Source organism: Macrobrachium nipponense, chromosome 17 (assembly GCF_015104395.2).
Source record: "Macrobrachium nipponense isolate FS-2020 chromosome 17, ASM1510439v2, whole genome shotgun sequence".
NCBI classification, from domain to species: Eukaryota; Metazoa; Arthropoda; class Malacostraca; order Decapoda; family Palaemonidae; genus Macrobrachium; species Macrobrachium nipponense.
Genome location: NC_087210.1, coordinates 86,080,790 through 86,108,289, shown reverse-complemented (window position 1 = coordinate 86,108,289; position 27,500 = coordinate 86,080,790). Strand labels below are relative to the sequence as shown.

General features: G+C 33.8%; 3 protein-coding genes and 1 long non-coding RNA gene across 11 annotated transcripts in view; 2 read left to right on the top strand and 2 right to left on the bottom strand.

The window, feature by feature from the left end:
* LOC135196421 (uncharacterized) overlaps window positions 1–122 on the bottom strand; it is a 114,351-nt gene extending 114,229 nt beyond the window's left edge. For all 5 annotated transcript variants that reach the window (XM_064223226.1, XM_064223228.1, XM_064223229.1 and 2 more), the window contains exon 1: window positions 1–122. This exon is cut by the window's left edge and continues 4 nt beyond it. In XM_064223226.1, coding sequence (XP_064079296.1) covers window positions 1–48 — 48 coding nt within the window. In that variant the 5' untranslated portion in view covers window positions 49–122.
* LOC135196422 (major facilitator superfamily domain-containing protein 8-like) overlaps window positions 1–27,500 on the top strand; it is a 533,321-nt gene that overhangs the window by 24,565 nt on the left and 481,256 nt on the right. The gene's annotated exons all lie outside the window — the stretch shown is intronic.
* LOC135196418 (uncharacterized) lies at window positions 8,702–21,080 on the top strand. The gene is made up of 3 exons (XR_010310406.1): window positions 8,702–8,953; window positions 13,602–13,838; window positions 20,236–21,080. It is a non-coding gene; the product is annotated as an uncharacterized LOC135196418 (long non-coding RNA).
* The window catches only part of LOC135196417 (NAD kinase-like), a 263,723-nt gene continuing 257,444 nt past the window's right edge, over window positions 21,222–27,500 (bottom strand). For all 4 annotated transcript variants that reach the window (XM_064223223.1, XM_064223224.1, XM_064223225.1 and 1 more), the window contains 6 exons: window positions 27,087–27,189; window positions 26,375–26,572; window positions 25,513–25,670; window positions 24,124–24,206; window positions 23,447–23,669; window positions 21,222–22,021 (listed from right to left, as the gene is read on the bottom strand). In XM_064223223.1, the coding sequence (XP_064079293.1) occupies window positions 23,447–23,669; window positions 24,124–24,206; window positions 25,513–25,670; window positions 26,375–26,572; window positions 27,087–27,189 (765 nt within the window). In that variant the 3' untranslated portion in view covers window positions 21,222–22,021. The remainder of the gene's footprint in view (window positions 22,022–23,446; window positions 23,670–24,123; window positions 24,207–25,512; window positions 25,671–26,374; window positions 26,573–27,086; window positions 27,190–27,500) is intronic.

The following is a 27,500-nucleotide window of genomic DNA, read 5'->3' as shown; positions in this document are numbered from 1 at the left end:
GAAGACGACTATACTGTCGAATAATCCTCCTCCACTCGACACTTCCATGTCTCTTCTGTTTACAAAAAGAACTTATTTCCACATCGATACCGACACACTTCCTCACTCTCGCTCGCTCCACGACTGACTGGCTGGAAGTTCCCTTATGGTACCCGCGGTGCCTCAGTACCTGCGGACCACAGGTTAAATCGAAAAAAATAAAAAATAAAACTATTGGCAACCATTTTCTTCAGGATTGTGGCATGCAAGAGTCCGTCTTCTATTTCAGCGCCCGTTTTCTATATTGTACATATTCCATGGATGACTATTGTAGTAAGTTTCACAGTTGGATCGTGGAATAGTCTACCTGAGGACGTTGCGCAATTGGAACTTCTTCTCACAAGTCTGGAACTTCTCCAAAGGTTCGAGATTGCATTTTAATCATTTATTTGCCTGTTTATCTATTTATCAATCAATTTATTGATCTATTTTTTATAATAGCCGAACTCTTCCTTTTTGTACTTCCTATAACTGTCTGTTAATTCTATCAACTAAATACCATATTCTTTGGAAGCTTGAATATCAAGTCATTGGCACCTGTGGTGGGCTTGTTCTGTGAGGATGGCTCATCTTATTAATAATAATAATAATAATAATAATAATAATAATAATAATAATAAGGACATGGGATATGCCAGTGGAAATTGTAAAGAAGGATATGGGATATGCAAGTGGAAATTATACCAATAATCATAGGAACACTAGGCACGATCTCAAGATCCCTGAAAAGGAATCTAGAAAAACTAGACATTGAAGTAGCTCCAGGACTCATGCAGAAGAGTGTGATCCTAGAAAACGCGGCGCAATAGTAAGAAAGTGAGGATTCCTAAGGAGGCAGGATGCAACCCGGAACCCAACACTATAAATACCACCCACTCGAATTGGAGGACAGTGATAGACAAAAAAAAATAATAGTAATAATAGTAATAATGATGATGACGTTATTCACAATGAACTTCAAATGACACTAAAATGATAGAAAATTATTGCAGAGTAAATTCGCTGGCAACTTTATTATAAACTTACATGGAGTTATCTTTTAGTATAAGAAAATGATTTATTCATAACTCATGTTAATCTTCAAATGACACTAAAATGATAGAAAATTATTGCAGAGTAAATTCGCTGGCAACTTTATTACAAACTTACATGGAGTTATCTTTTAGTATAAGAAAATGACTTATTCATACCTCACGTTAATCTTTAGTTTAGAAATAAGAAAGACATCTATAGCTTATGTTAAGTGTATATTATGGAGAACCAATGTATATTCCATCAACAGAGGTGACGAAATCAGGATTTATCCCTTACTAACTAACCTCAGGGATGAATAATTGTTTACTTATAGTAAAAATATTCATTTTAAAAATCCAACAAATTAAAGAATGGATTTAAATTCGGGAAATAATTTAAAATTAAAATTACCTCCTTAATATCATAATAATTGCAACTATAACTTATGTAGCCGCTTATCAAGTAAGATTTTTATGCTGAATTATTTTATAATCACATTTATGAGTTATTGGAGTTCTTCAAATCAACTGATTCTTCAGTGGGACAAAAAAAAGAGAGAAATTTTTTTTTAATTGCATTTAAAACTCTCGTGAAAGAATCGCTAATAAATAAAGCATTTCTGCTAAACTGAAATCTAAAATTTAGGTTAAAGGCCAAGCGCTGGGACCTATGTGAGGTTCATCAGTGCTGGAAGGGAAGTTGAGAGGAATAAGAAGGCTTGGAAGTTTGACAGGAGGAAAACTTCGCGGTTGCCTTTCGAGGAAAGTCAGATGGAGGAAAGAGAATATGAACGGAGGTGCAGTGAAAGGAATGAAATGGCTTGCAGATACGGGCCGAAGGTACGCTGCAAGGAAGCTTCAGTAATGCCTACAGCGCACTGCGTGAGGTGCACTGATGGCGCTAACCTCCTACGGGGGGAAGCATTTCTATGAACAATAATTTTATTGGAAAATGAAGGACCTTTTTTTACCAACAACGCAAAATGAGTCATTAGTGAATCCGAGCATCATACAAGAATTTTTACTGATAAATAAAATTCGCCCCCCCCAAAAAAAAAAATTCTTTTTAAATAAAAATCTTACAACAACTCTCAAATCAAGTCCTTAATCTAGTCGTCAATTTGTTTTCTAGGAAAAACTAATTAAAAATGATTAATCAATTATAACCTTTAAGAACTAAATGCCCTCATTCCAGTCGCTATAATCGTTTAACCTGTAATTCTGAAATCGCACTGACGCTCTCCCAGATTAAACGACTAATGAGACCCTTATCAAGGAGTAATTAAGTAATTATCCGGTAATCTAGGGGAACTGTGGTTGGTGTGCAAGTAAAGTAATCTGTATTTGAGCAGTTAATTTACCCCCAAACGCGTTTGCTCGTTAGGACAGGAAGAGGTAAAGTTAAATTCCTTGCAATACATACATATAACATGTATATATATATATATATATTATATATATATATATATATATGATATATATATATAGTATACTATATATATGTATGTATACTATATATATATATATATATGTAGTATATATATGATATATATGTATATATGTTATATGTATGTATTGCAAGGAATTTAACTTTACATCTTCCTGTCCTAACGAGCAAACGCTTTTGGGGGTAAATTAACTGCTCAAATACAGATTATATATATATAGTTATATATATAATATATTTTATTATATATATATATATATATATATATTATATATATATATATAGATATATATAATATATATAATATATATATATATATATATAATATATATATATATATATATGCACACACTGCAGTACATGACCAGGTAACAATACCATTCTCAGTGAAATGTGGTGATTTCAGACCATAGACTTTAGTGCCAGACTGTAGAAATGTGTGCCTATTATATGTCACTTAAAGTCAGGATTTTGGGACCATTATCTTGATGACATCTAGTCTTTTGTTGGGACCATTATCTCTGTGACATCTAGTCTTTTGTTTATGTTTTTACAGTAGCCCCCAACTGGGTTGTATTAAACACACTGCACAGGTGTATACAAACCAAGTTAAAACCCCTTTGTCTGACCTTGCCCTCCCTTGCGTCAAGCATGTACATTTCAGTGAACGTAATAAACATTGAACCTGCTCTTACTAGATGCCTAGTTAATTTTGAAACTTGAAGTTCATCATTTACTTGTGTATACAGTAGATCAAGGTACCAAATGTAATACATTTAAAGCCTAGAGACATAAAATTAGCAAATGTAACTTATGCCAAGCTGAAATGGATTTAAAAATCATGACATAAGAGAGATCTCAGCAGTAGGAAACAAAATATCATTTCCGAAATGTAGTGTTTCCCTTCAAGATCACCAGACAAAATGGAACATGAAATGGTAAATTCGGTTGCATACTCTTTATTAATAACAATGAATAACAATGCTGGTAATTATAACAATTGTAAAAGCTATAATATTAATATGATTAATTGTAGAAATTAATGTTAATGTAAAAACATAAAAAAAATGTCACAGCTAAATATCTAATAAATCTAATTCATGACATATGAAACTCACTCTCTCTCTCTCTCCTCCTCTCTCTCTCTTCCCTCCCTCTCTCTCTCTCGCTCTCTCTCTCTCTCTTGTATATATATATATATATATATATATATATATATATATATATATATATATATATATATATATATATATATGGAGGTATATATACAGATAAAACCACAGTAACCATTTAGATAAGGTTGGCTTAGGTTAGGTTAGGATCAGTAGAATAATAAAATTTGTCTTTAAAAAAACTGACCAGTTAATTGACTTCACCGATTTTCGAAAATGGAAATTAAAAAATTATGCCCATTCATCAAGAGATCACAAGGGAAGAATTAACGAAAATATCTAATTACAGATTTTGCGAGAGATAAGTGAGGGCTCCAATTAAGTGACGTTGAATAAAAGCAGTTTCCCTGATATAGATTAATTTGCTTACAATTTTAAAAAGTTGGCTTTAATGACAAAAGGAAGACCAGGCAAGCGTAACTTCCATACGGGCCTACGTGCCCTAGCCGCAAGCTCCATTTGAAAGTTATAATTGTCGAATAATACCAGTCCGCCCCTGATATAGGGCTACATACTCCATAACTGTAATGACATTTATGACTATATAGGGCTATTTTTTCATCTTAATTCCTCCATAATCCTTTGTAATAAGACTGAATAATAAAAAATTATGTGAAAAAAGCATCCGGTATTCAATTAACAAAGTGGTGTTAGTGACTAGCATAATATATAGTAACTATATCTAGGTAATCAGTTTTCACATGAATAAGGCACAATATACACAAACGAAACATGAACATGCAGTGTTTTCATATACTGAACTATAGGAACAAAGTGTACATGAAAAGTATAACAGCCAACATGAAAATAATGACAGCTTTAATCATCCAAATTAATTACAGCAGTAATGGCTTACATAACTGCACGCATACGTATAACGTATGGTGTAATAAGCATGCACGCACACTCACACATATGTATAAAAAGAATCCTTGAAACAGTAAACATAGCCTAAGAAGGATTTCTTTACCATAACGGAAGAAAATATTCTCCTACGGTATATAATATGAATACAGAACATACCTCAAACCGTAGGAAATTCACAGCACAATCATGTGTTACATAAGATAGGCAGTATATTACGAGATCCGTGTCCGAATTAGGGGGGTACTGTCAAGGAACCTCATACTGTAAGATATTCACAACACAATCATACCTAAGTGTTACATCTACTAAACACAATGTCAATTTACAGACATTTGTCTTAGCTGATTAAAACGCCAGACAGAATCATACGCGCCAGCAAACGATATTTCCAGTTATGTTGTTTCACAAATGCGCTATTTACATGTCTCAAAACAAACTCGAAAGACTTCAACTAGTCTCCGGTTCGTTCGTAGAGACAGGTTCCGGCGTTGGCGTTTGTTTTGAGGGAGTGTTCTCTTCGATGAATTCTCTGTAATCGTCGTTTGAGTACATGATCACTTTGTGCCTCCTTCCCCTTTTACTCTCCTCTCCTTTTTCTTTCTCTCCGGACTCTACTTCTTCTTCTTTTTTTCCATTCTTATCTGGTAAAGAAAATATTTCAATGAGATGTGTGCATGTTCTTCCTATTCGCTTTCTGTTCTCAATAAAGTCATTATTGATATCAATACAAACACTTATAGTTTGCATATTAAGCTACAAATGTCCTTTAGTGTAGCTACGTGGTAATTAGTCTTCATATGTCATGTATGCAGATTTTTAATATTCTATATATATATATATATATATATCTTATATATATATATATATATTATATAAAATAATATAACTATTATATATATAATATATATATATAACATATATAGTTAATAAATATATAACATTTCTAAGATATAATAATATTATATGCATATTATATATATCACATTTTATAATATATTATATATAGTATATATATATATATATATATAGATATATCTAATAAAAGGAGCCCATAAAAACACCAAAAGAGAAAAAGTACTATATTTCAGAGACTGCTGTCTCCCTCTTCAGGTAGATGAATGAGAAAAGTTCAACAGAAAAGGTGGTATTATACCAAGAGGTCATCCACAAACAAGCCATTTAAGTCACCCCCCGCTGATAATCTTCTTAAGGGTTGGTTGAATGAAGACGTTGTCGGACCTCTTGGTATAAATACCACCTTTTCTGTGAACTTTTCTCATTCATCTACCTGAAGAGGAGACAACTCTCTGAAATATAGTTACGTTTTTTTCTCTATTTTGGTTGTTTTTTATGGGCTCCTTTTATTAGATGGAACTCTGTTGTTACAGAACATTTATACCAGTCATATATATATATATATATATATATATATATATATATATAATATATATATTATATATATATATATATATATATTGCGCGTGTGTATGCATCTGTCTACGTACTTACAAGCAAAAGGAATAAAATCAAATTAAACAACAAACGGCCACTTAAATCAAATTATATAAAAATGTCAAGTGATAAACACTTAAACGCTTAAACTAAGCAGCACTCATCAAAATGAATCATCAGGTTTTTACAGGAAGTTTAGATAAAATTCCAATAATGTTCTAAAAGCATTTAGAGCAGCTGTTTAGGAGAGAGAGAGGGAGAGAGATAGTCTGATGAAAGTGACTGAAAGTTAAAAAATCGACTCGAAAGGAAATACTTTTACACTTATGGTCAAAACATGTGGTGGTGATTCATTCACAACTTCTAGCCGTGGGGAAGGCAACATGGTTGTACTTGGTGCTTCTCTCCTCTCTCTCTCTCTCTCTCTCTCTCTCTCTCTCTCTCTCTCTCTCTCATAAGATCTATTGGCAACTGCAGCCGCTCCGTTTGTCTTGTCTTATTTTGTTTTTTAATTCTCTCTCTCTCTCTCTCTCTCTCTCTCTCTCTCTGTCTCTCTCTCTCCTCCTCCTCCTCCTCCTCCTGAGGGATATGCTGTTTTTGGAATTACATTATTAGCCTGATCAAGGATAAAAAGGTGCACCCAGCTAGATTCCTTCTGTCTCAACGCACGTGGGCTGGTGTGCTGAAGTCAGTTTAGTCCTTTCTTTCAGAGCACTGTTGGGATATGTAGGCCTACGAGAATATATTTCGAATGTTTGAATGCTTTCACCTATCGTTTCTGGGATTTACATTGATATCCATTTGTACTTCCTTGGTTTTATCACTTAAACAAATGTTCATATCGTAACCAGAAAGATTCATAAGCGTTCATTTTACTTTTATGATTGTTTCTATTTTTAGGCCTATATATTTATTTTATGAAAAATAACTTGACTATTTTCAAATTACCGATTTAATAAAGAATACATTTTTCAAATATAAAGATATTCACAACGGAAGTTAATGTATAATCATACAGGTGTTGGTGGAGAGTAAATTCACTGTAAATCATTGCAACAGATCTGTCAACTAAAAATAATTTTTCGCTTAGGCGGATTTAGAACAAATCTGTCAATCCAGTACCCTTACCTTTACGGTTAAAGCAGACTTTAAGAATATCACAACACTCGAACAGACGGTCCATTTTCAGCTGCAGTGACTGAAAGGAGCAGGTAGACTGACTGTCGTCGTTTTGTTTCTGTTCCGAGTCGTCTGGACTCTGACCACACCTGAGTTGCCTACAAAAAACAAGCAGTGGCAACTCTAATCGGTGTAAATTGCCATTTACTGCTTATGATAATGCAAAAGTAGTAGGTTCCCTAGTTCCATTTACGCCATGTCATTAGAAAAAGGACGGATAAGAGAATATCAACATAGTGTTCTTAATGAATCATAACAATCGTTCTCGATATCCCAGAGCGAGAGATAAAATTCAGAGATAAATAGTTCTTAGGACGGGTAGGACAGGTAAAATCCTTCTTGGAATTCATCCGCAGTCTCATCACACTTGGCTCAAGATAATATTAGGAAGAACTGAATATCCCAGCCTGCATAAGAACGGGTGTGTGGAAGTGACGATGAATAATTCTCTCTCTCTCTCTCTCTCTCTCTCTCTCTCTCTCTCTCTCTCTCTCTCTCTCCTCGTCTCCTCTCATCTCTCTCTCTCTCTCTCTCTCTCTCTCTCTCTCTCCTCGCAGTGTCATCTGAGCGGTTTTGCAAGTTTTTGTTAACACAAGTCTCTCCTAGATCAGTGATACGCGGAGGAGGAAAGGAGGTGGCTTAGGAAGGCGTTTCCTCGCCTTCGTCACCGAAGGCTGGGACACCTACTCATTTCGGGAAGAAGGCTACGCATTTCCGCATGTTTAGAATGTATCCTGTCTTTTATATGTCTTTTGATAAAATTAATTCATGAGTTTTCAAAGTACAGTAAACATAAGCCGATGCCAATCTAATTTAGACCTAGTACCTGATTTTATTCAGAGTAGGAAAGAGACATCGGCCTTCTTGAAAATCAAATCCAATAAAAGGGTTTCACGCAATCGCATGCTTTCTTAATGTCATTGCACAGTTACAATCTACTTAGTTTTAATAATTATCTCATAATAAAACTGGTATTCTTGCAGTTAGGCATTTAGAGAGTTTTTCCATGAAGACAACTTTAGATGAGCTTTGTAATAATGTGAAAGCACGGAGATAATCGGAATACTCTTGCTTTCTATTAAATAAATCAGCAAAACAGAGTTATCCTTGTTTTAATAAAATATTACCATGAGTCTTTAAGCCAAAGTGAAAGAGATAAATTCCAAGCTCAATAAACAACGAAGTCCCACCAAACATCAAACGTATCCTGCAGCATTTGATGACAAATTAAAAAATAAGATAACATTTTAATGTAAATAAGCTGCACTACTGACTATTTTTATTAGTATTTAGTAAAAGTGCTATGCCGACGTTTCAAAATTGTGAAGCACCTCATAGGACTACAATGCAGGGTATCTTTCAGAATTTAATGAAAATATAAAAAAAATAGAACTATAATATGATAAAGTTCATTTATAAAATTCATCATTCTATTTCATTGATCAGCGCTGCAGACGATTTTATAAATTTATGCGAAAAGTATTTAAAGTACTCCAATGATCCAATCATTCAATGGTATGGTAACAGTTGTCACTCATAGGGAAATGTGTGGTAACAATGCGTCCAATGTTTACTTGATAACTTTTGATGTCATTTCAACAGTTCACGTTCAATGTCCTTTAAATACTTTCAGTATAAGGTTACTTATGAAGAGGAACGTGAAACAATCGTTCATTTTGTATCTGTGAACAAACATTACACATTATGAAGAGTGAACGGTGGCTAGGCCTAATTGCAATCATCTGCTCCACCGGAAGCCATGACAGCTGGCCATCCTACGCTGGGTAAAGTATTTTTCTCGTTTACATTCTTTTCTTTTCTGCTCATTCTTTATCGTTGATTCATTCTATCTCCCGTTTTCATAGGCAATTATCCCAGGTTAATAAGCAGGAAATTTATGTATGAAGTTTGGATAAACACCACTAAAATGTAGTAGTACAGGCCTACGACATTGCCAAGAGTTGACGATAAAGTGAGGATGAATAGTATTTGATCATTTGAGCAAATTTCACAATAAACTATTACAAATCGCATAAGCTATTGGAATATACGTGAAAACGGACTTTTCCGGTTTCAGGAGCCCTCCCTAACTACTCTGTTTTTTTCCATCTGTCCATCCACCAGTGGTGTTTTCGTATGGTAACACTGCGTCCCGGGCTTTAAATAGTTATGCTATGTGTAAGTTTTAGGTAAATAAAAGGATATCTGGGTGTACATTTGCAACTGAAAAGTGGTTTAATAATTTACAGTATGCGAATTACACCGTTAATATTCGAAATAGGTTATTATTGTTGAATGTAAGCTGAAAGTAACGGTCTAAAGCCCGGGACGCAGTGTTACCATACGCCAACACCACATGCTGGTGGACATATGGGAAAAACAGAGTATAGTACTGGGCTACTTTTTTTTTTTTTTTTTTTTTTTTTTTTTTTTTTTTTGTTAGGTTTTTTTTTTTTTTTTTTTTTTTTTTTTTTTAAGGTAACTTGACCTTACCAAGAATGTCATATCCTGACTTAACCTGACCTTTCCTTCATACCTTCACTACACTGTACCCTGACTTGTGGGGAAAGGGCCCTTCACTCCTTTGACCCCCCACCCCCAAGTAACACTAAATATTGGAAACATGACTTACCTAATTAACCTCTGTTTGGAGGTAGTTTTAGAGCCTGGTCCCATCGATGCAAACTACCCATAGGGTAAATGACCGAACAGTGACATAGTGTCCACCTCTCTTGGAACGCAGCCACTTCCCGAAAAAGCGCTTGAATTAGGTTTGCCATTATTTCGTAATTTCGAAGAAAACACTTAATTCACGAGGAACGTAGGGGTCTCTTATGTGCTGACAGGATGGGCCACAACTCCTGACTGATGCTCCTGGCAGCGAATTCAAGTACTTTTTCGGGAAGGTGGCTGCATTCCAGGATCGGTGGCTGCTATGTCACCACTTGGTCATTTACCCTAAGTACTTTAGAGATAGTGGACCCTACCCTTGTATCTTACAGTTTGGGGAACCATAACGGGAAAATAGGATATTTCGTATGTGGGAAATGCAAAACGAGTAAAATAAGATAATTACATTGAGAAGGGTTTCATGAAGTACACTATTTGGGGATCTGGGTTAGGATATGGTAACCAAGGTTAGGTCAGATAAAGACAAATTTGGTTTGGCAATTGGTAAAACTGAAGACTAGTAGGGCTATACTCGTCTGGTTGGATAAATTCCAGTTTACATAAAAAACTGCTGCTTTATTCAGTACCAGTTCCTTGGGGATGAATAAAAACAAAAAACTTAGACATTAAATGTTGTGCACTAAGGTATTGAATTGATACCCTATGTTTAGTTAGGTTAGGTGTAATTGGTTAGGGCATTTGCCAGCAAAATAAACTAAAAATGTTCAGAGGACACATTGAAACATAATACATGATATTTTCAAGTCCAAAATCTGGTAATGTTGAAGGGAAAATTTGATATGTTTTTGAGGGGCAATTGTTCGTAGCATTCAATAGTAACTCCTCTGATAGTGATGATTGGCACTCATAGTAGTATGTATCATCTGAGCAGACAATCAACTGATTTCCGGTTATTGGCGCAAATAATAGAGTGTAGTTAATACATACTTAACAGAGGTGCTATTAAATGGTTATCGGCACCAATAAGCGCTGAAAACCACTGATTTTCGGTATTCATTTATTTTTGCTTATCATCAAGCCATCAGAACAGAAGCCCACCAATAACTGGGGACTGCCTGCACTGTAACGTAACATTATAATAACGCAAGTGTACAATATAATATATAATAGTGATGAAAGTTACAAACTATTGAAGCACAAATATGAAAGGGAGTAAAACAGCCAATTATACGATTAGTAGGAAACTGATCTCGTGACTATTGGCAATAACAGGTTCACAGCAACAGTCTTAAATCATGGTTCTCTTGGGGCCACTTAATGCTTTGGCCACATGTGGGAAAAATGAAGCAGTTGCCTGTGTTGGTACTTACTGTATATGCAGCAGTTGGGGCCAGGTTAAGCTTATTGTTCATCCTCCTGCACAAACCATCTAATTAAGAGTGTCTTAGAGGAAGGTGAACAGCCCTATCCTATTGTTGTCAACTAAAAGAAATTCTTGCCAATTCATTGTGTGTCGTGTGAAGAATTGTCTGACTTTAGTAGTAGTTTTGCTTGTGCTTGGCTATTGAATTTTATCGTCCGAGCACTATCAAGTACTGTTTGAGATGTGTCTTGTGTTATGGTGTATTTATGCTGGGTCCCTCAAGGTGTGTTACACGGGAATGTTACAGTTATGGTGTAGCCCTCTTATTGTTTTTTAGGGAAAACCATAAAATCCTTTGACCTCACTAGGTAGTGACAGTATACAATCTGTGCAGTGTATGTGATATGCATGGCACTTGTCATGCTGCCATGGTTACTGGCTTTGAGAAGAGCAGTGCCAAACACCTTCAAAATTATCAGGAGGTCTCTTCCCTTGTATTTTCACGAATCAAAGAACTCTGAAAAGATAAACCAAATGAGGTGCTATTATTTGAGTGGGTGTTTAATCAGGAAGTTGGGTAAAACTTGCTCTTATGCAAAATGTACAGCCTGTCTGATTAAAGGCTGAAGTACTGTGTAAATATGTACATACTCAGGTTCCAACTTCATCACCCCTGTTAGTCAGTTGGTAAAATACTTGCCCTTTGTTTGGAGGCCTGGGTTGGATTTGATCCCAGTTTGAAGTAGAAAATGTGTGTTGATTTCCATCATATTATTCATGCAGAAGGCATAATTCATTATGAAAATGAAGCAGCTGAATTGCTGTTGTGTTGGGATGTTGAGTTTAACATGCTAGTATGAAGTGTGTAAAACTTCAGTACTAATGTACGTATGGATACATACACCTTCCGTTTGAGCTTGTTTTATGACTTATGTGGGTCAGTTGGAAGTATCCTTGTTTCTTGTTTTAGATTTCTTGGTTCAGTCATGACATGATGTAGAAATTTATTTAGAAATATGATTGTTAGCATGTTTAGGACACTAAATCCCCCCAGCCTCACCCAGACCCTTTCATTGTTTGTGGTTTTAATTCTTCTACACTTGTGTGCATTTAATCTTGTTCCCTTCTTTGGTTACCATCAGCTGGCTTGTGTGAGTTCTATTAAATTTCCTATCCCAGATATTGATCTATGGCGCCATTGTTCAGTTAGTTCGTTGTGTGTGCTTTATAAAATATTTTATAATTTTGATCATCCTTTTCATTCAAATATCCCATATTATACTGTACTATCCACAAGCTATGCACTTAATTCCAGGTTCTGCCTTTTTTACTGTGAGGCTGAGTACAGCTCTGTTTTCTAGAAGATTTATTTCGCTTGTGCCCAAATTTTTGGATGGTCTTACTCTCGTAGTCTGGAATCATTTGAACTTTTGAAGTTGACTTGGCGCAGATACTATTATGTTAAGCAGGCTGACATGAATCTCAAAATGTAGTATGTATAGGGTAGCATATTTATTTTTTGTGATTCAACTCATTTATTGTATATTTTGTTAGTTGTCTCATTTGTTTTTCCCTGTCATTTCCCTTTCATAATAACGTCTTTACTTCTCAGTTTCCGCCTCTGTACTTGGAGGCTTGTAGTGTTGTATTTTTCCAACCCATGCAAGTGTCTACTGGTATAAGTTCTTTCCCCAAACTAGTGAATTGCCTTAATCCATAGAATTACTGCTCATTTTTTTCATTGTCTTACTGAAGTACCACAGTATTCAATCCTTTTCATAAACCTCATATTCTCAAACACTTTGTGTGCAAATCTCTACAGTTGGGTCACTATTATGGGGTTTTCTTCTCTTAAAGGTTTTTATCATAGTGGAAATATAGTGTGTTAAAACATTTTTAATGCCTCAACTAAGTCTCTCTTACCCAAACTATTTCTATGTTAACTTGTGGTTGATGACATTTGTCTGGCTACCACTTCCAGTGTGCATGCTTTTGTAGCGGATTCAGAATCACAAATTGTGGTGTGTCTTATAAGTGAAGATGTTGCCTCAGTGGGTTGTGTTATCTTTTCAGTTACATTTTCCATGTTTGATATATATTTTGAAAATTATGAAAGGAAAAGCCAGTTTCTATAATTGCACTTTTTTATTCTTTATCTTAAATATTTTCTTTTTGTCAGCTTAAGTAAAGTCTACTAGCTAGTGTATTATGTTTATGTAAAAGGCTATCATTGTCTCCTTTCTAGATGTAAGTTGATGTTTACTGTATAGTAGTAATTTTTTTTTCTATGCATTGTTTAGAAGGCTGAGAGTCACTAACGATGATGACTCCTATATATTTTGCTTTTTGTAATTCTCCAGTACAGATTATAGTAGGCATTATTTTCATACTCTGAATGTTACCTGCCATTTTACTAACCTTTTACCTATTTTCTCCAGGCCCTCCTGCAATTGTTGTGTTGGCATCAGCCTAGATACCCATTCTTGTCATCAACCAACTAGACTCACTTTACCAGTCATCCTTAGTCTTTGGTTGTTTATTTTGGCAACTTAAGCATACTACTTGTGACTCTTTGTCAAGTGAATCTTCTAGTCTTGTAGTCTCACTGGTTAGGCTAATCTCTCCCACCAGTGGCTTTGATCCTCAAAGTTCTCCTCAAGCGAGAGATGTTGGAGGTGAGTGGTACTCTTGTAGCTCCAAACTGGGTTGCACCGCTTTGGTTTGTGATCATTCTAAAAATAATCCACCTAAGCTGTGTCTGACATTGCAAATCATTTATCCAACGAGTCTCAAACTGTCTCAATGACCTATAAATATTTAGAATTTAATTTCACTGTTTATTAGGAAAATTAAAACACCAGTTTATGTAATTTTTTCTTACTAGCATACCATGGATAAACTACATATTTGTGCTTATACTTGCACATACACATATACAAAATATGCATATGAAAACATTATGTACATACATATTGCATCATACACAAAATAATCTGTACATTTATAGATGCAGACTACTGCATCTCATGAATATTTAAATGCAATTAGAAAATTTCTCGGGTAATGTTTTTATATAAAGATTTTTACATAAATAACAAAACAGTATCCTAATAGTAATATACAGTAATGTCACTTAAGTAGCACGAAGTTACCTGCCAAATTCACTAAAATGAATTCAGTAATAAAGAACTGTTTTGATTTAGATCAACAAATCTCTTTTACAATAACTTAATCCATAAAACAAATTACAAACTATATCCACCTTATAAAACAAAGGGAAAAAATAACATTACACACATATACATATTTATATATATACTCTTTCTCCAACAGGTGAAAGGATCACTGTAAATAAAATCACAACTACCATGCACCCATAACTCTTAACTATCATCTTGTAGAAAAATAAGACTACCTCTGTCATTATTTATATAAGAATCTATTGCTAGGTTGGATACTCACTCTACTTATCACCAACTCTGGAAGTTTGGAAGTTTAATTTTGTGCAAAGTTGGATAAGGGGAACTGAAATTTGACAGTTGGTATTGAAATATTGAAAGAAATAAGTTATAAGTTACCAAATCATGATACGTTTGCAACTCTGGTCCTTAATCCACATTTCAATACACTCCAAAAATATTTTAACAGATTTACATAAAATAGTTAAACTCCCTCACCTTCATCTGGTAGTATTCGGTTGGCCATCTTAGAATTGGTCTGTTTCAAGTTCTAGAGATTATATAAATTTCTAACTAAATGTTAAAACTAATGTAGTACTCACACAATGAAAGTTAAAAACAATTACCAACATTTAAGGTCTAAGAAAATTAATGTACAGTTTCAATATTACAGCAACTCATTACATATCAGACATTATTGATACTTTTTCCTGTATTCAGTGAGGCTTTCATGGCCTCATAGCACTTAATGATGGTATACATGCACAATCCATAAGCTTTCTTGTTAGGACCATAAAGGAAAAATTCACATATTAGAGCATATAATTACCATGTTTCTTCAGTCAGTGTATGGTACTATTTAATTACAATTAAAATCAATAAAATTTCAACATACAACTCTGTTTTTACAGTACAGTACAGAGAATTATAACAATATATACTTATTACAAATAAAAGTAATTATTTTTTTATGTAAATTAAAATTATGAAAGTTCTTTTAAGACCAACTTTTATCAATAAAATTCAGGATGTACTTTTATGACATCCATGGCAACGTTTTTCAGTATATTGTAGACACTTGCCATTTTCTTCAAACAGTGACTTTACACTAGCTTCCTTACCAGTGACAAAATATTTTATACCTATAAAAACTAAGTAAAGTCTATGGTAATAATGTAATGAGACATCTCTTATAATTTTCTCATACACAGAAAATAGCAGGCAGGACTTTGTTTTTTTATAATTTTCTCATACACAGAAAATAGCAGGGAGGACTTGTTACACATTACCAACCAAAATTATTATAAAAAAATAAATGCCAAATGTAACAACTGCAATCTGATTTAAATCTTGTTCATTAATCACTTTTCTCTTCTAAAAACAAAGGTATTAGACTTCTTAGTCATTTTACCAATGTTGCAAATAATTTTTTAAATACTTATATAAAAATATTTGAAAATTCTTGTCCCAGTTTTGGTTTAGTTTTAAAATTAAGAGTACGTATGAATAAAAATGTCAAGTTTTGTAAAAGTGTACTCGACGTTTAATTTACTAAACGATTTTTGGGTTTCTACTTCAGGCTAAGCACTTAACAAAAATGACAATGGAACTGTATTTCAAGATATTATTCAGAAGAAAGCTATTAAAGGTACTGATATCTTTGTTCGCATTGGGGAACTAGAGTCTGTATTTTAATTTCTCATTTTTGTATTACAATACATCAAGGGTCTATTCACTCTACAGTGGAGATAAACTATTTACAACAAAAAGATCAATTTGCAAGCATAAATCTATCTCATTATCTTCATCAGGAGGTTAAATTATATCTTAATTATAATTATAATTTGGATTTATATATCAAGTACATAATGAACAAAATTTTTTCTCCCTAAAGTCTAGTGATCTGTTTATTACAGAAGCAATGCTGTTGACATTTTTTGGGTTTTTTTAATAGTTTGCTGCACCTTTTAAGCTGCATGTGTAACTAAATTTGATGAATTTTCAATCTTGTAAATATAGTATTTACCTATAATTTAGTCATACAGTCGTGGATGGTCATTCTTCACAGCTTCCTTTGTTTACAAATAAAAAAACCACTAACGTTTGTCTACTTTTACACTACTCATGGATTAGCTATATGAAAAGTCTAAATTTAATTTGTTCAGTAAAGCAATGTTTGGAGAAAATATGTAATAAAACTTGTGTTTGTAATTATGGCTTTCGTAAGTACACATACAAGCAGCTTTTTTGAGACACCGGGAATAGTTTGCTATAATTTTTAAAATTTATATACTGTAACATTATTGTCAGCAAGACTACATTAAAACATAAAAATGCCAAACTACATTACAAATTACCTATTTCTCAGCAGATGGTCCCTTGCCCAAAGCTTATACAGTATCAACATTTCGTAAACTTCATTGTGTTTCTTAAACGGATTGATTATAAACAGTAACTGGAAGATACTATACGTACTAGTACCACCCAAGACCTTTTCAAGATAGTCTTGGACTGCATAAAAGACAATTGTTAAGATAACAAAAAAGAACAGTGAAAAATTCAGTAATTGATCACTGTCTTGTCAGCTGCACCCAAGGCAATAATTGATCACATGAATTCACTATGCAATGCCCCCCCCCTTTTTTTTTTTTTTTTTTTGCTGAATAAATAACAAAACAGATGCATAACTTTGGTAACATTGAAACCCATGGGCTGGATTACAGTTGCTTGATTATTCCTGCACCAAGGTATCATTACCTTTTTGTAGACTACTCTCTGTTAGGCACTGTATTTTTATCCTTACAACAGAGATGAGTTTAATCCTATTTCTTTAATAATAATTTTCTTCAGCCACTTCATTCTCTTATTCAGTTCATTCACCTTTTTTTATATGGAAAAATATCATAGAATTGCAAGTTGTGTTAAGTTGTAATAAGTTCAGCTTTAGCTGCAGAGTAATTTCTACATTTCTTGCTGTAAAGTCAGCATTGCAGGCTAATGGTAATACCAACTTGCCTTATTACATTTAATTGCAGTAAACTGTATCTTAAAGGGAAAGGAACCATGTTTAGTATAAATTTCATATGAAACTTAAGCACAAGTTTTGCCTCTTTATTGTCTGTGGAAGTACATACAGGTGCTTGTATGGTATTTCCATAATGACACAGATGACTGAAGACTCATACATTACTTATAATCCAAGGAGGGAGTTCAAGCATTGGAGGATATTTCATGGACAGCTGAATTTTGATTCATAATACAAGTGTATAAAAAAATGTCTCTTGACTGAACAGCTTCTTAGTTGGTAAGATACACTGCTGCACTTTTAACTGAATGCAGGACTGTATCTTCAGTCAGTATTATCAGGGAACAGGAAAGTTAATGTATCCAAATAAGACTGTGGGGATCATTGATTAGTTAAACAAGACCAAGTTAAAATGCTTTCCTTTCGTGGAACTCATTCAAGGATTTGTCTTTTTAAAATTAAATTGGCCATAATCCAATGATGGGTTTGAGCTGCTTGAATTTATGTATCTAGTGAGTTATACATTCACCAGTCTTTTACATAAGCTTTGATTACAGAAATATTTGTAGAATTGCTCAAATTCCTACTGGAGTAATTAAGGCTTTCTGCCACTTGTTAGGGAATAGGCTTTTTAATAAAAGGTAAATGTAGTATTTGAACAAATGTGAATTAAGAGGTTGAACTTTAATATTTTAACAACTACAAAAAAAGCGTGTGTTCTCTACCTGAACAGAAATGTCTTAAGAGGATTATAGAAATTAAAGCTCTGTCATTATATATTTCATACCACAGTATAAGTAAACATCTTCAATTTTTTTTTTTAAACTGGGATGTTATAAATTTTTTTTGAATCTTGGGGATATAATCATAATCATTGCTGTTTGTTGGCTGATACTGTATTTTCAGTATTGCAGATCTTTTACCCATTTTATTGTGTAGCTGTAAGGACAATTTTTCCAATTTTTCTTGCTTTTGCATATAAAAATTGTATGTTTTGATATTATTGAACCATTTAGTTTCTACATTATATCATCCAGTTGAGTACCTTTGACATAGCACTGTCTGATCACATTTTTTATATACCAGTTTATGGGGAACTGTTATTATTATTAATCAGTTTGGCAAGGTCAGTCACATTACTAGATATATAATGTTTAGCCAAAGGATCTTAAAGCCTCACTTTAACTTCTGACAATTACTGATGTACAGTAGTTATTGTAATGGCTAACACTGTTGTGATAAAAAAAGTTTTGGCAGCCATGGAATGAGCACATTATGATATATGGTAGTTAGTGTATATACAATTAATAGTGTCATGATACATTATTGTTATAAAGGATTAGTTTATCCAGACCTCTGAGCCTAACAATGGCTTTTCTCGGGCTGGTTGCGTCACGATACAAACAATCTTGCCTGCTATATAAGGAAATGTGAGAATGACTATCACATAATCGAAACCATACTAAATTCTTTATTCTTCACAGACATGTAAATAGGGTTGTTTTACATTTCTTTAGTTTTTGGTTGTAAATAGGGTTGTAAAGTAAGATGGAAGAGAATATGAAAGAAGGTACAGTAAAAAGAATGAAAGGGGTTGCAGCTAGGGGCCGAAGGCACACTACAAAGTACCTAAAGTAATTCAAGGATGGTGATATCTTTTTATTAACTTTATTTAGATTTCAAAGTATGTATTCTATGGTCTTTGATACCAAATTAGAATAATAGATTTTACACTCTTGCTATTGTAGCTTAGCCAAATACCCCTTTATATGATGCTCTAGTTTGCATTTTCAGTTTACTCAGAGTTGCAGGTTCTAAAAGAATCTGTACTTTGGTTTTATATGAATCTCATAAAACTTTGCTTCTTGTAGTAATTAATTTAAAGATTCTCTTGATACTATTTACATTACTGAATTTATATTGTTTGGTTTGACCACAGAAACCTCTTGCTTTTTACAGTTTTGATTCCTTCGTGGTCTTGTCCATTTTCTTCTATCTTCAAGACACCCATTGGATTAAATTGTCCAGAGTGCCTTGCATGCCATGTGTCAAATAAAGGAAATGTTTTATGTTTTTACTTGGTGTACCTTCATCCCCAGTTGCAATGATTTCTGCATAGTATATTTTTGTCTATCCCCTATTCAACTAACTTTATATGTTTTTCACACTTCGCTTCAGAACAGTTTCTTAAGGGAAATCCTTTCAAGTCTCAAATAGATACGTACAAGGATTTTGTTAAACTGCTACTAGGTTACTTATTACCATTGGTCAGTAATAAATCCTTCTTAGGCAACCAAGCAGCCTCAAGTTTTTAAAATCTTATATTGGAAAAAAAAGTGGGGGCCACAGCTTAGTCTGTAGTATGCACTGAAATCTAACTAAAATACTTATATTGTATCAGCATTTATATGCAGGTGGTCTTGGAATATGTAATTAGAGCTTTATACTTTGTATTTAAAATGTATTTAATCCTTTTTTGAGGAAAAGTGTCTAGTACAGTCATTCACAGTATTTAGTGGAGTCATTCACAATATTTAAGTGATGTGTGTTATTGCACCTGTTGTAGGGAATGCAAGCATATATATATAATATATATATGTGTGTGTTTAGTAACTGTTTCCTTTTCAATATCAGGGATTGTTGTCATGTTTATGGTCTTTGGTATTTTTTAAAAATAATTTATTAACCTCAAATTATATTGAATTTCACTTTAATTGTTGCATCAGTCAATCTATTAATTTGTGTGTTTGAAAATTATTTCCTAACATGAATATTTGATAGCATATGATTTCTAGTTATGATTTTTTATTTTAAATAGTAAGAATTGTGACCAATTTTAATTCCCAAATGGTGTTGAAAATGGATGAGCTACAGTGAAAAGGCCAAAGTAATGGGCACCCTACATGAAGACAATTCCAAAGCTTGGCTGTAGGAGGAAAGCAGCTGTTTAACAGTTTTCAGAGTTGAGAACGAATCCTTTTAGGGAGGCCCTACTAGTCTAGAAATGTGATTCACCAAGAGCACAGCTTGATTTCAAGACATTAGTCATTCCTCAGCTGTGCCAGATACTCTCTTAACAGGTGAGATGTTATTTTGTCTAACAGTATCCTCTCATGATTTGAGACCAGTTTAAATTGCATTTTGATCCTTGCACATTATCAATCTTAATAGAAACACACAATGAAGAAACCCTTTTGCTAATTTAGTGAGTAAAGAGCAAAATCAGCTTATTTACATAAATTTCATTAAAGGCAACAGCTTTCAAATGGTCTCTACCTACAAACATTGCATTTATAATACAAGTTAGTGAAATCTTGTTTCAGATGCAAATGTTGATTTCTTAAAAGTTCTCAATTACTTTGAACTTCCATTTATAAACTAGCAAAATAACTTTTCTGGCCAATTTGAAAAAATTAACTATTGCTTGTTTATGTGTAACATGAATATATTTTGTCACTGCATCAAGTTTTTATATCCGTTGTAAATTAATATTAAGAACAATTGGAGAACTCAATCTGTACAGTATACAATTAAAATACTACATCTTTTCTTACACTAAACAAAAAAGAGACATCAGCAGCCTTATTTTGGATCAACTCTCATTCACCTTTCAGATAACAATGTACTATAAATAACCACAATGAAAAAAGTTCTTGCTATTTCGTCTTCATTTGCAATTGTTAACTTATACTAACATACAAAATGAGCGATACAGATGGCCCTTATTTTTAGTATATTTATAGTTTTATAGGCTTCAATCAAGATTAAATTTGATTTATTACTTGTAAAAGTTCCAAGAGGAAAGGAGAAGCTTGTCAATAATGGCTTGGAAATCTATGAAACATACAAAGGAATAAATAGCATTACCATTTTATTTCTGAGCATACGCAGTTATATAGGCAAACATGGATGCTCAAAGTTTCTGTCATTCACATTAGATAAAATCATATTAATCTCTCTAAAATTCTGGTAATTATGAAATACAAACTTACAATCTCAACAAGAACATTTACACATTACTATCTTATCCTTACAGATTAGTATCTTATTCACAGTAAAAAATATAAACAATGTATCTAGGTAGTCGAGCTATGTCAAATATTTATATAAAAAAGGAATCTGTTCATCTCATAATAAATACGTAAATGTAAAATTTGTTCTTCGCTCTCTTAACGCCCTTCTATCCATGCACCATGAACAAATAATAAGGAAACCAAAAGAACACCAGTGTTCACTAAACAATTGCACTGACTGACAATTTTTGCCAAGAAGGAGCAGTGATATCGGAGTTAAGTACCATCAGTTTCTTACAAGATACAGATCATGGGCACTTAATGATCACAAGATACAGGTTGCATAAATGAGAATGTTGCATAGGCAGAGTGAGGAATGGCATGAATGAGTCCACTTCGAAAAAGTCACTTAAAGTACCACTGTTGGATGTGTAGGTTACAATACAAAAGCTGGGATTCCTAAATAAATGTACTTTTTCAAGTGTCCACTTTTGTACAAGAGATTATTTTTATATCTCGCCATCATACTTCAGCTGTCACCCACTGCCATAAACTACTATTGTGGTCCTCATTCTACTGATGCACTGGTTCACCATAGTCAGTCCAAATTATGCTGAGGAATTTTCCCTGTTCACGATAACCTGAAAAAGCAATACAATAAAATACAATAGAAAATCCATAGACTTGTGTAACAAACATTATGAGATACAAATCATTGGCTTACTAGCCTATTATAGTAGCACCTCAACTTACAAGATACTTTGGGGGTCTGGCCTTTCAGATAAATTACAAATCCCCGTTAAGCAACACAGATCCTATATTACATATAGCCTGCACCTGAATATTTTCCAGATAGCTTATCGCTAACAGTAATTAACATACAGTAGTTCCAAACCTAACCCAACCTGCACTTAACACTTGACTTTTTGGAGACCTATTTTGAAGCCTAAAAATCAGTGGTTGAACATTACACAAGGTATACATTTAAATCCATTAAATTTTGGGACTAGCTTAGGCCTAGATTTGATAATGTATGATTGCCTCCCAGCAGAAATCGCCAGTTATTGAGTGTAATGAAGACTAGTTAAGTATCGTTATTGTATTAAATGAAAAATGAAATAGGGAATACATGTACTTTGGTACTAAACAGTATGGGGGGGATGGTTAAAAGACTCAAGACGCACAATGGTTAAATGTTCAAAACTTCAATCTTCGCTAGTTTCATTGTTAGGTAATGGTTAAATGTTTAACTTCAATCTTCGCTGGTTTCAGTGTTAGGCAACTTTCGGTAGCTGTGAAAAACACAAATGTAATAAAGCACAGAAATTATAGTCAGAAGGCCCTTTTTACTATTTAATTAAGTTCCCAACACTAAGTGTAACTTATTTTCAGGAATGGATGCAACAGAAGGAAAAAGCGAGGCATCAGAAGAAGCAGTGTACAAAGTTTGCTCCTTAACACACTGTGCTCCAGAATGAGGCCATATATATGCCAGAAAAGGTAAATTCCAAAGAATCATCAGCAGAAATCACTGATTATGATGTATAGACCTTTGATCTACCACCCAGTCACAGCATGTCTCAGTGAAGAGAAACTACTGCCTGTAGCTTGACAAATATAGATTATGAATCCTTGTCCAGCAGACATGAGCAAGCTACAAACGCAGACCCTAAAATGTACACCGAGGCATGGCAAGGAGTGCCACAGGTCAAACTGTTAAGAAAACAAAACTATGGCCTAAATCAGCTATTCACTTTCCTGTCCTCACTCCCTAAGCCCAGCTCACTGGTACAAAGAAAATTGCAAGTGACAAGTGTATAGCCTATAGTAGTATATACACAAAACTAAAGAAAATCAAAAGTTACAAAACCAACATGGTTAGTTCTGTGCCCAACTATGTATTACCACATAAAAAACTGACATGAGATGGTCCTTGAAAAATTCCATGGAAATTCTTTATATAGATTGATACGGAAAATAAATGACTGAAGCGAGACTTCAGAAAATGTTTTATATATGTATGTCAACTAATGAAGAACTGTAATTATTTCTCTACACGGACTTACCTAACTATCACAGCCTTCATTTCTTTCACTGAGAGAATCTAAAGTATCAGAACTTGAGGAATGAGTAAGATCTGGCGAGGAGAGATCTTCAGGCTCATCAAAGTGCTTCTGTCGCTTTCGGTCATTCCATCGTAAACATTCGTCAAGAGAAGCAAACCAATCTGCAATCTGATCCTCAGCACAGATTGAAGGGACAGGATATATAGATGTGGTCACACGAAGGCTGTTGAAGATGAATAGATAAGATTCAGAGGGAAATGCCTGAATGAAAAATTATGCTACATAACTATCGTAAAGGATCTCTTCCAAAAGAACCTACAAATGCCCTACATTTACTTTAAAGTTTGAATGCTGTTTTCCTGGCTGACTGTATTTAGTGATAATTTCTTGATTTTGATATACTGTACATAATTTCAGTGACCAAAATTTTGTATGTTCAGTTTTCTTTTGATATCACAATGACATGCTCACAATAAATATTCTGGGACGGTTACCATGTTTTTATAAATGCCTAATTAAGGAGATGTAGTGAGGTCACAGGGCTATACACTGTTCATCAGTACTAAATATCACAGCTATATCTGAAGATAGTAAAGATTATAAAACAACACATTTACTACTGATGCAGTTTGTTATATGGCGAGTGATAATAACAGTAGCAAAAACCTGCTTCCTACCTGTCTCCATGAAGAAGTTCTTGCCTTTTCCTTCCGTCAAAAGAAACCCAAGCAGTATTTCTACTGTCTCTAGATACTGCAATCTAAAATGAACAAATTGTTATTAAGGACTTATAGTTTTAAATCTGGATATTATTAGAGACCAAGAAAGAAATGTCTTCTGACAATATACTTTTTTGGCAAATTTATGTACATTAAGCTCCTATGAAATAATGAAACTACCAAATTTTATCGAACAAAGGTCATTGTAAAGACATTAGTCGTCAAAGCAATGTGTTACCTGTGTCCAGTATTACACAGTTGAAATAACTGTGTGTTGCAGATAGCAAATAATAAAAAATATCTTCAATGTAAGGTATTGGTACATTACAATGAAGACCTTGACTAATAATAAAATTTAAACCTTATTACTCAACCTGCAACAGTGTCTAATATTCAGCTTCTCAAGTATACATCATACCTTCAAGGGAAGTATGTATTATACATTATACAAGACTGCATGCTTTGTATACTCCTCCAATACATTGGTCTGTTCACAGGACGTCTGAATTTTTTTCATGATATAAAATTTAATAGTGTCATTGCTTGTTTTATTTACCATCCTTGTTTACAAAATTGTTTTCTATCTTCAGTAAATTTGGTTAATTCTGGTGATAAAATTAACTAAACTTGCAATATATTTAAGATAGAAAACTCGTTTCAAATGGCCGAGGTCATAAGACGAAATTTTCTTTACTTTCTTTGTCTACCTTCCGTGATGTTCAAATCTGTGGCAATTGTCTCCATTAACAAGTCTAAGACCAAGTTTCTGATTCAAGAGGTCAGCACTACTAGAGTTATTATTTACCAACACAGAACTCCACGTATTCAGAGTATGGAAATATACAAAGTGGTGCTTATTAGATGCTCCAAAACGGAATGTGAATGTAGCTGCCATTCAATGTTATATCACAACATTTTAAACATATTTTGAGTATAGATGCTCAAGACATAAATCCAGGCTTTACAAAGTCCAAGTAATACTAGTATGCACCCATTCCTGTTATCATGTGCAGTCCATCATAACTTTTGCTTTTCCTGCTTTTTTATTATCCTTACTGCATGTACTACGCAACAGAGCTGATGTGACTATACTTATTGGTGATATTCAAGCTAATTCAAGGGCTTAAACTACATCCTGAAGTCCAGAGAAAAATAAAAGCTTTGATTTTCTTGTAATTTCAGTCTTTACTTATAAAGTGTGCAGCAGCCGCCATCAACTTGTCACACTTTTAGTCATTTCTCTCTCTAGTTATAGAACAAATATGATTCCTTTGTTGTATGAACCCCAATACAGTATTCTGGCTAAGTAAAATTGTATGTAAACAGTAATCACCACTTATAAATTACCTTCAGCTCAACTCCGGCGGGAACAACAATTGGTCTAAATGAGAGTGAATGTGGACAAATGGGGGTAACCATGATTGCTGGTACAGATGGGTGAATCATGGAGGCTCCAGCAGCAACTGCGTAAGCTGTACTTCCAGTTGGGGTTGACACAATCAGGCCTGCAAAAGTGACATGGCATAAATTTAACAATAAGCTACTGTAAAGGTACTCGAACACTTGATACACAATCGTGTGCGTAAGTGTACAACACTGGATGAATATACAGGTATACCAAACTGAAAATACTTATGCAGGGCAATTAACTTGTAAACATGAAACTATTATACTCTCTGCAAACTGCATATTTATGAACTGCACCAAACATGGAAAGGAACACTGGAGTAAATAAATAAACTGTTCCCAGTAACAATAATCAACCAGGGTTAAAGTCTTTTGCCACATGGAGAAGTGTATCTTTCCACCATCTCTTCACCCCCTAGCTGCAAACCCTTTAGTTCTTTTTTTTTGTACCTCCTCTCAAATTCTCTTCTCTCCATCTCATTTTCCAACCTCTCATAACAATTTATTTATACTGCAACTGCAAAGCTTTCCTCCTCTATCACCTTCAAAATCTTTACTCTCAATATTCCCTGCAGTACTTTGTGAACCTCATAGGTCCCAGTGCTTAAGCCTTTGGCCTAATATTCTATTCCGCTCCCATTGCTAACAAATTTATTCCTGATTACAAGTAATAAATGAGAGCACTAAGGTGCTAGCTGCACTGTCAAGAAATAAAAAAAGGTACCAAAAAAATCTGTATAATCTATTCAATATTTTAACACACAAAAATTTCACATTTGAATACGAAGTTTCAATACATTACCATCTCCTTGCACAGATGTAATTCTCTTTCCATCCAGGTATAGATCTATATTGGAGAGGTAAGGAGACGGACCACGATCAATGACCACTTCGTTAAGCACCAGCAGATTCGTGGGGGGACAGCTGTTCTTCCCAGTGTCCTGCTCCTTCCGTAGAATTATGCATCGTAACCGAGAGCGCAGAGTTAAGGCAGCGTGACCTGAAAGACACAGCGATAGTTAACTGAATCATCTTCCTGAATATCAGTGGATGCTTAACCATCTGGTTATGTAGCTTTTGGGACAGTAGTCCTCAAAATACTGCACGTTTCGTTCTATCAAAGTCATCCAATCATTAAAACTGGACACTTTGATATTGCAATAAGTTCTTGACCATAATCCATTGTGACCATCCAAATGAAAACAATTTGCTCAATTACTTTCGTATTCCAAACTGATGAGATATATTATAAATGTAAGAAGTTTATATCATGTTAAACACTACTGCATTATTTGAACACTTCTGATTACCAACATAATTATCAAATCTTCATTTCATACAGTTATCTTCTGTATACTGTATGCATATTGACTAACAATATACTAACCCATCTACATTGAAATGCTTTTCCAAACATAAATAAATCACCCATATATTAATAGACAACAAAATACAGTACACCAGACTTAAGAGCTGAAGAACCAATACAAAAATAGGATGTTATTCTTTCATACCTTCTAAAACATGGGTAACTTGGTCCTGGAAATTGTCAAATTTAAATGGAGTGAGGAAGCCAAGAGATCCAAGATGAAATGCCATCACTGGAGGAACGCTTTGCTGTCGAGGGAAAAGATAATACATATGTTAGTTTTCTTTTTTTTTTTTTTTTGTTTTTTTTTTTTTTAGTTTTTTTTTTTAAAGTAAATATAAGAACTGAAAACACCTTTATATTTAGTGTCTCTAGATAGTTTATATGATTACTACCAGTAAAGAGTGTAAACGACATACATGACTACTTTGAAGGTAAACTTCTAGAAGTAGAGAAATAAAACCCAATAATGCTCTTGAAAATTGACCTATTTGTTTATAAAGAAAGAAGACAGCTTCAAACCATTAAATCACATTGCACAATACATCTGGAAAATGTC